The sequence below is a fragment of the Thunnus albacares genome, chromosome 2 (genome assembly GCF_914725855.1).
Source record: "Thunnus albacares chromosome 2, fThuAlb1.1, whole genome shotgun sequence".
In the NCBI taxonomy this organism is placed as follows: domain Eukaryota; kingdom Metazoa; phylum Chordata; class Actinopteri; order Scombriformes; family Scombridae; genus Thunnus; species Thunnus albacares.
Window position 1 is genome coordinate 14,282,451 of NC_058107.1, and position 13,140 is coordinate 14,295,590.

The 13,140-nt window shown below is 40.3% G+C and overlaps 1 protein-coding gene across 1 annotated transcript; it reads right to left on the minus strand.

The window, feature by feature from the left end:
* Positions 1-204: 204 nt before the first annotated feature.
* npc1l1 (NPC1-like 1) lies at positions 205-12,204 on the minus strand. Its single transcript, XM_044367154.1, has 21 exons — positions 11,941-12,204; positions 10,422-10,583; positions 9,337-10,251; positions 8,700-8,993; positions 8,380-8,603; positions 8,164-8,264; positions 7,897-8,069; positions 6,963-7,091; positions 6,068-6,250; positions 5,853-5,967; positions 5,417-5,682; positions 5,185-5,274; positions 4,881-5,071; positions 3,404-3,531; positions 3,156-3,285; positions 3,008-3,063; positions 2,765-2,915; positions 2,375-2,606; positions 1,438-1,551; positions 1,144-1,306; positions 205-1,024 (listed from the first exon to the last, which is right to left on the minus strand). The coding sequence occupies exons 1-21, from the start codon at positions 11,980-11,982 to the stop codon at positions 789-791; spliced, it is 4,095 nt and encodes a 1,364-aa protein (XP_044223089.1). The 5' UTR covers positions 11,983-12,204; the 3' UTR covers positions 205-788.
* Between the last annotated feature and the right edge of the window lie 936 nt (positions 12,205-13,140).

Consider the following 13,140-nt stretch of genomic DNA (forward strand, 5'->3'; position numbering starts at 1 on the left):
AGAGACAGTGAAGTGGTCCAGAAAACACCAATCTAGCATCATCAATTCATGTTCTTCTTAGGGTAGCCTATACAAAAATGTGAGCGTTCCACACAATATTTCTCATGGCTTGACAACTCGTAGTGATCAGTTAAACAATAAATTAAAATTGGTATCATAATTAAATAAAAAAATCTTACTTGCATGAAAAATGATAATGCCAAATGATTTTACAACATAATAAACATATTTAATATTTTTTCACTGATTGCACATTTTACAATAATGGCCATCATACTGCAGTTGAAGAAACTATAATATGAAATGCTGGAGTGTGTATTCTCTTATATATACTACTTGAAACAGTGCTAATGTGAAGTATTCATACATACAAAATTATTACATTCAATAAAAAAAACAAAATGACTAATTCAAGAGCATTTGTCTACTTCCTGTCCTGTTAAATAATTCCACAATTGAAAAAAACAATCATTCCTGGCTGCAGTGCTTATGAAAAGACACATGTAGTGTTCCATAACTGTATGTTGAGACAGGAAAGTTGACTCTTGTTGCAATAGTCCATTCTTGCAATGCTCAGAAATTGTGCACAACTTATGTGTTGTTGTCTTCAGTCCCACTGCTCCATTTCTGATTGAGGTACATAGTTAGGTTAATGATTTCCATATGGAGCCAAATATAAGACCCCTTGCTATCTTTGTCCTTTTCATTGTCCATCCTTGTTCAGTTTGTTACAGAGGTATTTACTCATCAGAACTTGAAAACAGCTCCGTTTGTATAGTTGGTGGTGCTCAGAAACGGTCAATTTTCACCTCCTTCTCCTCTTTGTCTCCAAAAGTTTGTGAAGGACTGCTGGCGTCTCTGGGAGCCTTTGTGGAGTATGAATCTGGATCATGTCTTGTCTCATTGTCTTCGTAGCTTATGTTATCATAAACATGTCTCATGTTGTTTCTCATCTCCAGCTCCTGAGCGACCTTTGCTTTGGCCTGCTGGAGCTGCAGCAGCACTGCTTTATTCACACCAGGGCCTGAGAAAAGAAAACATGAAGATCAGGAAAAATGTTTTCTATTTTACTCTTCAGTCCTCCCCTTCAGTTTCATGGGTGCCCTCTGTTGCACAGAAGAACATGCAGAACAAAGTACATACCAAAGTAGCTGAGCAGCACAGGGAGGAATATGAGTCCGTGAGCCATCCCCAAAAGTGTAATGACCAGGTTTAACCGGAAGAAGAAGATCTGGATGAGCTGTGCTTTGGCAAACGCCAGCACAAGGATGCCAGGCAGGTTGGTCATAGCAACACCAGCAAACACCTTCAGGGAACAAAGTAAACACACTCAACTCAGTCAGCTGTTACTGTTTGGTGTAAATCAGATATTTGTACAGTTGCTTTAAATTTGTCTGTGATCCAGATCGGCTCCAGATTGCCTTATAGTTTACTTACAGCGCTGCCCATGTTTGCTGTAGCCTCCATAGCTCTTTCCACACGTGTGGCTTTAGTGCTGACTGCAAAGGATCTCGTCATGTGGGACACAAACTCCACAGAGATGCCCACCGCCTGCAAAAAAAATTGACCAGATGGAATCAATTAGTTATTGTTTACAGGCTGAAAGCAAGATTTCTATTAACATTTGTTATACCGTAATTATATTTTCATGAATTGTAATTAACACTGCAAGCTTAGACTAGAATTTTACTTGTGCATATCTCAGATGAGCACGTTACTTAAATCTGTAAGCAAAGCACTATAAAACTATGAAATGTAATAGTCATGATTCATTGTTCAATATCTGAAAACTAAAAACGTACAGTGAAAATGTAAAAAGTATTACATCACAGATTAACGTTTAGGCTACAAGACATGGGAAAATGTTAAAGGGGTATTACATTAAGTTAGTATTGCACTTGGATAACGTTGGAGTACTCAAAAGAAACGAAAGATTGTAAAAAAAAAAAAAAGAAGCAGCAGATGTCGAGATATCCTGACTTTTCTTTCCTAGTATGGGTCAAGCTTCAAAAATACATTACCCACAATGCACCTCAGGCATATACACACACACACACACACACACACACATATATATATATATATATATATATATATATATATATATATATATGTACATGGCATATTTCATGAGACCCTCCTGAACACCCACATCCCCTCCAATTTGTAATGTAGGCTTTCTGCTGTTAAGTTTGTAGTCTCTAAACCTCTAAGATAACCATGATGACGTCACTATGGCATCATCTAAGTTATTTTTTCAGACTTTGGAAAGACTGTTTTCAGGAGCTGTTGAGAACTCATCACAAGTAAACTGAACTGCATGTGCACAATTGTTGCAGTGCCCCTTTAAACCTCATCGCAGGCGTGCTCTTACCGTGACCAGGTTGATAAGGGCCACTGCGTTGTAGTCTATGCTCCAGAGTGTCATGACACCAACAGTATCCACGACGATCATGATTATGGTAATAAGGTTGAGCAGACCGGAGCGCAGGTCCAAACCCAGCAGCAGACAGCACACCACGAAGGTCGGCAGCAGACACAGGGAGATGTTGAAGAGTCCCTCTGGCACAATGGTCAGGTACTGCTCGTAAAATACATTAGTCACCCTGGAAGAAGGACAGAAGCAAAACAATGGTCAGAAACTAGAGACTGCATAGATTAAATGGATTAGTAATGAAAAGAAACTGCCTATTCACATTGTAGAAGTTATTTATTTTTTTAGAGAAGGGAAGATGACATGAAGGAGTTGAGGGAAAGTACATACGTATAAGGAAAGACTTCAAAGTCAGGTGAGGTGCCTTCTATTTTCCTCATGCCCATGGTGATGTTGTGCGCTAGCTCTCTGGCCTTCAGCAGTGCAGCAGTGAACTCCTGAGAGTTGGTCAGAGGTGTGTGGTAAGCCATGAACCGTGACGCTGTGAGAACAGGGAGACAGGCTCAGATACTTGCATCACGTCTGTGTAAAAAACACACATTTGACTTTAAGATGACTTTACAAATGTCTTACCTATAATTTCTCCATTGTCATCAATCACCACAGCCTTGTCATAGGCTCCTAGACCACTGTTGAAAGACAAAATAAGCAGTGAGAATGATGTCTTGATCATGTGATGTTTTTGTGTGTACGTGCGCACACAGACAGCTAGGATACACACCCTTTGGGACACTTCAGGTCAGGCCTGTGACCCAGGAAGGCAGGGAGTAAATTGTTGAATTTTTCCGCACTAGGTCTGAGGACACCATCTAGAGGAATACCCATACACTTCCGGCACTTTAAAAAACCGTCTGAGAAATGAGAGCAGAGCAGGTGTTAATAAAGGAGGGGTAAAATCATTCCTCATATAGGGACATTCACAGTTGAGAGTGTGTGTTACTGTGGTATTCTCTAAGCAGTGATTCTCACCTTCTTCTGCAGGACAGAAATTGTCCTTGTTTGGACCAAAGGAATACACACGACAACAACTGGATGCAGGGTTCAGCCAGTCGATGAAATCATCTACCCAGGAGTTAGCAGGAATAGCCAGGTAGGATCTACAAATCACATTATCAATGAGTTAAAGGAACGCAGGAATACAAATGTCCATGTTAAGGTTAAGGTGTTATTCTTTGTCTTATTATCGGCAAATCCTATGAAAAGAAATCAGAAAAAAATGTTTAATGTTTCTCAGTACTTTCAGACTACCTTACCCTGTCTGTGGCACTCAGCCCCAAGCCCATTCATTTTGACTGAAGATGCCAATTTTTTCCAACAAAAATATGGGTCACAAATATAAAGCTTCTTTTTTTTTTAAGTGTCTGTAGTTTCCTAAAATAGCTGGGCACTTTGGTTTTTAGCTAATGTTACTCAAGTGGAAGTAAATAGTGCATTTGCTTAGGATTGTGGATTACACAGCTAGCCTGGCTCTGTCCAAAGGTAAATGAAATCCACCTTCCAGCACCTCTAAAGCTCACTAATTGACAACTGGCTGCTGGTTCATGTTTAATACACAGACATCAAAGCGGCATCAAGCTTCTCCTCTAACTAGATAAGCATATTTCTCAACATGTCTCAACAAACTATTTCTTTAACTTTTTACAGTGATATTCACATTATTGAAGTTGGTAAAACAACAACAAATTTAGCTCCTTTTGAGCAAGCATTTTGAAACTAAACCCTTCAGATAAATTTAATACATTTCTTATCTAGCATCATTGCTTTTTATCTCACGTTTTTCACTTTCATATGATATTATACTTCTGGCGAATTTCCCATCATGAGAACAGCTTTGCTATTTACCAGTAAGCAACTGATAATGCCAATGATAAATTAGCTCCTTATCTCCAGGAAATAAAAGTGTGTTGTATAATCCCCCTGAAAGCCACGATCCCCTTCAAGTCATCTATAGCTGATACTCAATATCATAATTAAAAGGTTTTCAGGTATGTCACAGTGATCGCTGGGTAATATTTCTCTACTGTAAACACTGAGCTTAGTATATGTATGATAAATTATGTTTGCTTTGAAAAGAGATATACTATACTTTACTTAGAAGAAGTTATATTACACCTATTAATTAGCCTTGTCTACATACATGTTTCCATTCATACATACAAACTGTAAGAATGGGGGATATTTCTCCACACCTGGCATGATCAGTTATGGACAGTCTTTATCTACTCAAAGCTGTTTAGCTGAGTTTATCATTAACTGATCAGATTGGCTAGTATGTAAGAGGTTGCTACTATGATATCAGCAGGTTCAAGGATCTGTCAGAGAAAAATAATGATGATGTGAAGGACACGGTTGATGCAGCATTTAATTGAGCAACAACAGCACACAACTTGTCTAAAAGCCTTAATTTTCTCTCATCCAGATTATAAAAATTAACTCACTGACTCACCGATCAGGGTAGTTAACGGCATACTGGATCTTCTGGGTCAGAGAGAACTCATCACAGCCCACGCTGGAGCAGGTTGCATTCATGCCTGCCACAGTGGTGAAGTTGAAGCCCTTGGTTGTTACAAAATACACAGGCACTCCAACCTCAAAGTATTTATACAAGTAGTGGAAATAGTCTAGCATGTAAGAGCCCTGTGCAAAAAAGAAAAGAATATTTGTTAGGTTACATATAAAGAGGAATGTGAATATACTGTATAGTCAAATAAGTTGACGAGCAAATTGACAGAGAGCAGCTCTTAACTGACCTGAGGCATAGCCAGCTCCTGATCCAGACCCACAGTCACATTGAACATGAGGAATATGGAACCACAGAACATGAAGAGGAAAACCAGCATCTGGAGAGGACACAGGGCAAAGTGTATTCAGCAAATCATCAACTTCAACAATTCATTGATTTAATTTTCATGACATGATTAGCACACAAGAGGTCACAGGTTGAGAAAGAATCTGTCTTATGTTATAGCTGAAGGGTTGTACCACTATGATCCTGGTGTAACAGTTCAGCAGGACAGGGGCGTAGTATTTCCTCATGAGGGGTAGCAGGAAGCCCTCGTTGGGCTTGTTGGGACGCTGTGTTGACACTGTAATACAGCAGAGCAGTTCACAGCGGTTCTTGTCTTGCCGCCTGGCGTCCAGGGACAGCAGCGCCACAAAGGCTGTCATCTGGAGGACGAAGTCCATGAGCACAGCCAGAGCAGCGTAGAGAGCAAAGGACTTCACCGCTGGCATGGTGGACAGGGCCCCTTGGGTAGCACAACAGAGACACAGTTAGAGTCACATTTTGTACAGAAATCTCATGGTCTCTTCTCACACACTGTATGTGCACAGACTTGTATTGCTCCTTTACAATGTCAGTGTTAGATAGGGCACTTTGTTTCTTTTCAAAGACTAACACATATGCTACACATATTACCTAGAAAGAAGCAGACAGACTCTGAGAGACTGCACAGGAGCATGCTGGGAGCTACGTTTCCAAGGACGCGACCAATCTGCTCCTCTCTCTTCTCTCCGGGCCTCCGTACATCTCTCTGTAAAGAAGGGACGGCAAGGTAACATTACGAAAAAAATGATACACATATCTTACAAAATCAGCTGCATTGTACATTTGTCGTGCACACAAATAAACACCTGGTACTCCAGAACAAAGATGAAGATGTTGTCAGCTCCGACAGCGAGCACCAGGAAGGGCACGACCTGCAGAATGACAAGCGAGGAGGGGATGCCGATCCAGGAGTAGAAGCCCATGGAGGCCAGGACAGAACAGCCAACCACAAGGATCCCACCCAGACCCACCAGAAACTTAGAGTCCACCTGCAGAACACAGAAGAAAGACTCCAGAGGTTCATTCAACTCAGTGAACCTTCTCTTTTTCCCATATCTTTTGCTCTGTATCACGTCTTCTGCACTGTATAATTTCATGGCCGAGATAAACGCTTTACAGCATAGCCACACTACTGTAGTCTCTCCTTATCATACAAGTGATAAGTACTGTTTCATCAACTCTGCTTTCTTGGTGGAGGCTTATTCTATTCCAGGCACATGTTATATACCTCTATGTTTATAGTATGTCTTCTAAAACAACCAAATTTAAGTAACAACAGCTTAACAAGACTAAGAGTTTACAGCCACACTAGCTGCTCTGTGAGACTATTCACAGTAGTACAGTGGTTCAAAGTTCATCTAAAGCTAACGGGTTTTGGTATTTGGTCACAAACCAAAGTATTGGACAATAAAAATTTTAACCTGATGAATGGTGCTAGATGAAAAGTTATTGTAAAAGAGTTTACAATTAATTCTGAGAGGACCATGAATGCCAAATGCCAATGGTAATTCATCCATTAGTTGTTGAGACAAATTTCAACCTCATGGTGGCAGTAGAGGAAAATTCAGAGGATCACCAAAGTCAGCAGGATTCATTCTCTGGGGACTATGAATGTGCTGGATACGCTGGTGTATCTAAAAAAGCTGAGTAGTGTAAAATATTGCATAATAATGAAGTTGGACATTACTACATAAGTCTTACCAGTATGCGTTTCCATGAAGAGTACTCCCCCAGTGCCACAGCAATGTAAACAAAGATTACAGCATAGCTGATCATGAAGATGGGGATATCCTCTGCTGTTGTCCGATTAATCTCATCCTCAAGAGACCTCTGTGGACATAGGGTAGAGATAAGTAAAGAATTATGAGTTTAGGAGTTAAATGACCAGTGTGTAGGATTTAGTGGCATCTAGCAGTGAGGTTGCAGATTGCAACATATTGAATACCCCTCCCCTCCCCTTCCGAGTGTGTAGGACAAACTATAATGGCTATGAAACTCGTGAAAAATGTGAAAGGCCCTCTCTAGAGCCAGTGTTTGGTTTATCCATTCTGCGCTACTGTAGAAACATGGTGGCCATGCAACATAGTGGCTTTCATGGACGAGGACCCTCTCCCTATATAGATATAAAGGGCTCATTCTAAGCTAACGAAAACACAACAATTCTTATTTCCATGGGATTATACACTAATTAAAATATACTTATGAATATTATATTCCATTTTTGTCAATATTTCTGCCAATAGATCCCCCTATGTCTTATACACTAGTTCTTTAAGAGAACAAGGTGATAGAAAAAGAGGGGAGAACTAACACGCCCTCTGGAAAAGCTGTGACAGCAGGTCTTTACCAGCACAGCTACTGATTACTTCTTTTTGTACCCCCTTTTTTAAGGATTTGCTCTTTTTACATAGGAGATAGTAGAAACTAGACAGGAAATAAGTGGAGAAATATGAGGGATGACTTGCAACAAAAGTCCCCTGCCAGATTCAAACTAGGGACATCGTCGCTGATTATTGCAAACAGCTATTTCCACTATCCCAAAATCCACTATTGGAAAATGATCATTTGTGACTTTTTTTATATGTGACAGATATGTGCTCTGATGTGTTCTGTGAGATCCCATTTCTTATTGTACCTCTGCCATGTATGCAAAAGTGAAGTTGGTGGCAGGGTTTCTCTGGTAGTCTTGGACAATTTTGAGAAACTCTGTCTCCCACTGCATAGCCACTTTGAACTTGACGTTGGTACGGGCATAGTTGTTGAGGGAGAATGTCAGGATGAAAGCCTCAGCATTAGTGTAGTCATCATCTGGGAAAAGAAAGACATATAAAAGTGAGTTGTGCAGTTTTTTGTTTGTTGTACAGGCATATAATGTGTAAATGAAGTGCTAAATGTAACTCACTCTCATAGCCTCCGACAGCCAGAAAGGGAAAGACTGGAGCTCCGTAGTCAGCCATGCAGCTCATACCTAAATCAGTGATGTCTTTGAAGGACAAGGGAGAGCTTGAGAGGAGAGAGAAGAAGAGAATGAAAAGTTTTTTTTAATTACTGACCATTGGCAAAAGCATTATTGCATTTTTTGCTGTTTGATTTGAAATTCCATTTTAAGAGTCCTTACTTGAGGCAGTAGATTAGATGGTCTCTCCAGTCCACCTCTTTGGTCACTCCCATCTCTGTCATGTTAACCTTACTGGTAATGTTCGTCACGTTGTTCTGGAAGTACTGTGGCAAGCTGTTGACTGCACAGTCGGTCAGAGAGGGATTGGATGGGTTCAGTGGTGCAAAACACACATCCTTCAGACTTGCTGTGCGATTCAGATCCTCTGACCAGAACTCGATGTTCTAGAAATGCCACAGAAGAGGCATCAATGTGTCAAAATTCTACAGTGAAGTTTTGTGGATACTGTCAACACCAAACTTTGGTTCTGTGGTCTTTACCTGTATTCGTGTCTGGAGCTCCAGCAGCTCAATAATGAGATCTTGGGATACAAGGCCACTAAAGTTTTGTTGTCCAAACAGCAAAGAGTTGTAAATGTGGCCTTTTCTTCCTGGCGCTGTCAAGATTAGCTGGTTCGTCCTGAAGAAGGGGTCAAAGTGCGTGTCGTGGAAGTCCTTCTCCTGGCGGGCTCGGCTGTTGGGAGCAGACCACAGCTCGACTGGGTCAGTGGTGAGTGTAATGGACATGAGGCCAGCAGCGAAAGCAGCCACGACTACAGCTGACACCAGGAGCACCTTGAATGAGGATCAAATATTAACAACTGAGACATATCTTCATCATCTCGCTTACAACCAACTTCCTACTTATAGCCAGTGTGTGTAGAATTTGTATGTGATTGCAACAAATCTTATAAATTATTATGATGGTTTTGTTTTTATTTGCAGAAAAATTTGCCAAATTTAATGAGAATTGTCTTTAAGTCCATTTTTCACAGTGTCCCCCCTGATCAGATCACTGGGAGGTACCAATGTCAGAAATTGTTGCTTTAACTTGTCAACTAAAACAATAAGCAATTCTGTAAGCCTACACATTGTTTATTCTACTTATTCTGGTAAAAAATTCTTTGGTGAAACTAACCGTGATGGGATATGTGGCCATGAGAGTTCCCCATCTCTGAAACAAATTGCTTAGGAAAGTTTGAGCAGCCAGGCTATTCCTTTCGGCGCACGTCACTTCTGATGGATCAATGACCTGCTGAGTCACATTATTACTGTTCTGGTCTTTGCCTTTCCCCTTTCTCTTTCCTGTCTCTTCATCCTTTCTTTTCTGATACCTCACAAAGCAAGAGACAAAGAGGAAGAACAGGAAGGCAAATATCAGGAGACAGAACAAGATGATAGAAATCACAAGGAAGCCATCTGAGCCCAGCAGCCTGAAGGGTCCGGGTGGCTGTGGAATAGACACATTTGGGCACGACTCTTGGCAGTCCTTGCAGGAGCAGACCTGACCTCCAGATGGTGTGGTCTCGTTACATCTTAAAGCTCGTCCATTGTAGGGAATCACACCCTCGGGTAGTCCCTCCGTGTCTCCAACTTTCAGCAGTGTGAAGTCAATGTCCAGTGGAGCCAGGCCGTTACTGGAGTCCCCCTGGAAGTCATACCATCGTTGGGGGGTGCACAGCTTGGCACCATACTGACCACACATGGTGGCAATGGCAAAGCCTCCTGTTGCAGGGATCTTGACATTTTTACAAGACTCAAAGGAAGCATCTGCAAATTTGGTGGTTAAGAATGCCTGGTAGCCCACCACGGCCTCTTTCGTCTTGTTTGTTAGTTTGTTGGTGATGTTCATGACCTTTGTGACTTTTAGCATCTGGCTCTGGTCAGGGCTGCATGTGCTCATGCAGTGCAGGTGTGCAAAGTTTTCAGCGCAGGAAGGGCAGCGGACAAGCACAGCCTTGGACAGGGACAAACTCTTTTCCAGGGATGACAGCTGTTTAATGGAGCAGCAGGCGTATGTGTTGTTCAGTCCACGATCCAGGATCGGACACACCTGCAGCAAGAACAGGTGTCATATGAATGGTTAGACTCAAACACAAGCTCACTGCGTGTCAAAGGAAGACTTTCAAAAACATTTTTTAAGAGTAAACTAAGAAGACTTCAGAATAGACCTAGGCTACTTTACCATGCTTAATTCAGCCTAAGCAGGATCTACATACAGACCTTTTTGAGTTTCTTGTAGTGTTCTCCTTTGATTGATCGGGCAGGGCTGTAATTGAGACAGGGGACGATAGGAGGAATGAGGGCAACTCCCACCGATGGGTTTCGACCACATTCCTCATAGAAAGCACAGTGGCCAGGTTCATGTTGGGCCTTGGACAGAACCTGCGTGGAAGACAACAGTTGTAAAAAATAATCATATAATGAAAGCATAGTTGTGCAGGTAAGTGAGAAACAAAGCACACTTACAACCCTGGAGAAGTGGAGGAAACATGGGATACTCACAACTCAGAGACGGATACTTTTTGGCACTACCTTGCATCTATCTCAGTGTGTTTTACAAACACAATTAGCCAACCATTGTTAATAGAAATAAAAATTCTGAATGATATTTCCAAAACATTGCAGGTAGCAACAAGGTTTGACTAGGTTTATCATGTTCACAATTGGTTGAACTTTTTTTTTTAAAGACATTACAGTATTAACCCATAAATGTCTTTGCAGGGTTATTATGACATTAGCACTGTACTGTGCCCTGTCATATCAGCTACTCAATGCCACTTTGCAGGAACAATAAAATGGAGAATTGTTAAAGTATGTTCAAGTTCAAATATGTTGAACATGTTCAAGGTTGATAACCACCACACTCGTGGTGTGACGTAATCAGATGACAATATCCAGAAATGAGTTCCAAATTAATAAATACCTTTCATATCATTTATATTTTACTTCCGTGTTTTAGTTTACTTCCACTTGATCAAATTTGACATAGACATAAAGGAAAAAAATATTATCCAAACACAATTTCGAAACATATAATAAATGTCAAATGTATGATAAATAATGATTGACTGCATCTGTTCATCTGGGGCAGACTTAACACATTAACCAAAACAAAAAATAGAGCTACAAAAAACAAACAAACTTATTAGACCCTGTAACTATAAACAAACAGGCATTTATATAGATTAAATGTAGTCACTAATATTTTTGAGAGGGTTACTTTTGAAACGTCATCTTTTATTGATTCTTTTATCGATTACCGATCACCCTCTGACAGTAGCAAAAACATATTTTTTTAATTAATTTATCATTTAATATAACTGAATTACATTTGACAATTAATATAAATATTAACATTTTCTCACACATTCATTAGAACACTTCTCTAACATTTGACTTCCGGAATGCAAAGATGAGTCAGAGCATTGAAAGATAATTTTTTTCTTAACATTAGTGGCGCTTTACTGCTGAAACAAATGTAAGCATAACCCTTTTTTTAATTACGTTTTGGTTAATAATTACAATTTAACAACAACCTTTTCCTAAACCTGTAATGACTATATGTGTAGTATTTTGATTACAAAACTGTTATATATAGTCTTCTACTTCCTGGTAAAGTACTATAAAGTTTGTAATACTGGGGGATAATAATGAAGTGTACACAAGTATTTATATTAGAGTACACCATTACAACATTATCAGGCACTACTTCCCTAACAAATAAAAATTACCAACTCACCATACAAGACAGAAAAGTGATCAGGGCTCCGAGGTGGACCATGATTCCTGAAAGTCTTTCAGCAACAGATGAATCAGGGTCCTCAGGTACAGTAAAGTGGAGTGTATATTGATCACTGCAGCTCTATTGAAAGACACATTAGACAAAGTAAGACAGTGAGAGGTGCTATGTTGAGTCTAAGTTGTCCTCTCTCTCTTATCGCTCCTCCGTCCGTCTAATAGTGTTAGGGTTGGGGACAGGGAAACATCATGACATGTCCAACGTCACCGTCCTGTGATGTCCCACCTTTTCTTATCTGGTGTGATGCGGCAGCCGGCCAATCGTAGCTACGGATGATCAATTCCTCTGTTTGATAATTAACATGGGAGTGATTTCGATAGGGTTGCTTGGGAGATGCCAAGCAGCTGAGAGAAACTACAGAAGAGTCCATAATAACAACCGCACCCAGTTTTTCACTTATATAATTATAATATTAATAATACGTTTAATTTGTTGCGCACTTTTCATTCATTATGAAACTCAAAGTGCTACAGTCTCTCCTGTCCATCTGAGTCATACTTTGCTTTTGCTCATCTGTGACATTTGGACTTTTTGACTATTGAGGACAGATAAATGTATAGATATAGGTTTATCTGAACCAGGTCAATCTCTTCACAACCATCAGCACATAGGATTTTTTTGTATTGTTGTAAAGGTAGAGGTTATTAGGCATATGCCACTCACATACAAAGTATATTAGGCTGGAGCAGGTCCGAACATGACCTTTAGACCATCATTTATATGACACTGATGTGTGACGGCTATCTAGTCTATAAGGTTCAGAGAAAGAAATCTATCTGCTGATCTGTCCCTGTTACATTTTTTTCTGACATTTTCTTTATAAAAGTGACAGTCTGAAGATGGTAGCAGGCCGTCGTGCCTTGACAATATGACTAATCATTTCCTGTATCACATCCCACAGTCTAAGATTAACTTTGCAATTAATGTCGTTATCACATGTCAAGGTTGTAGGCGAGATAAAACTGAAAACCAAGGTTGAACAGTCATGCCACAGGGCATCAGAGCTATCAGGGCGAAGGTGCGTAAGCATTTAAATTTGTGATAAACAGAGATGGTAAAAAGGACAAGAAGAAATGGGGTAGATATGGTGATGTTCTTTGTTCTGTCATGTGCTGATAAGTAATGGCAGCACGAAGAAAT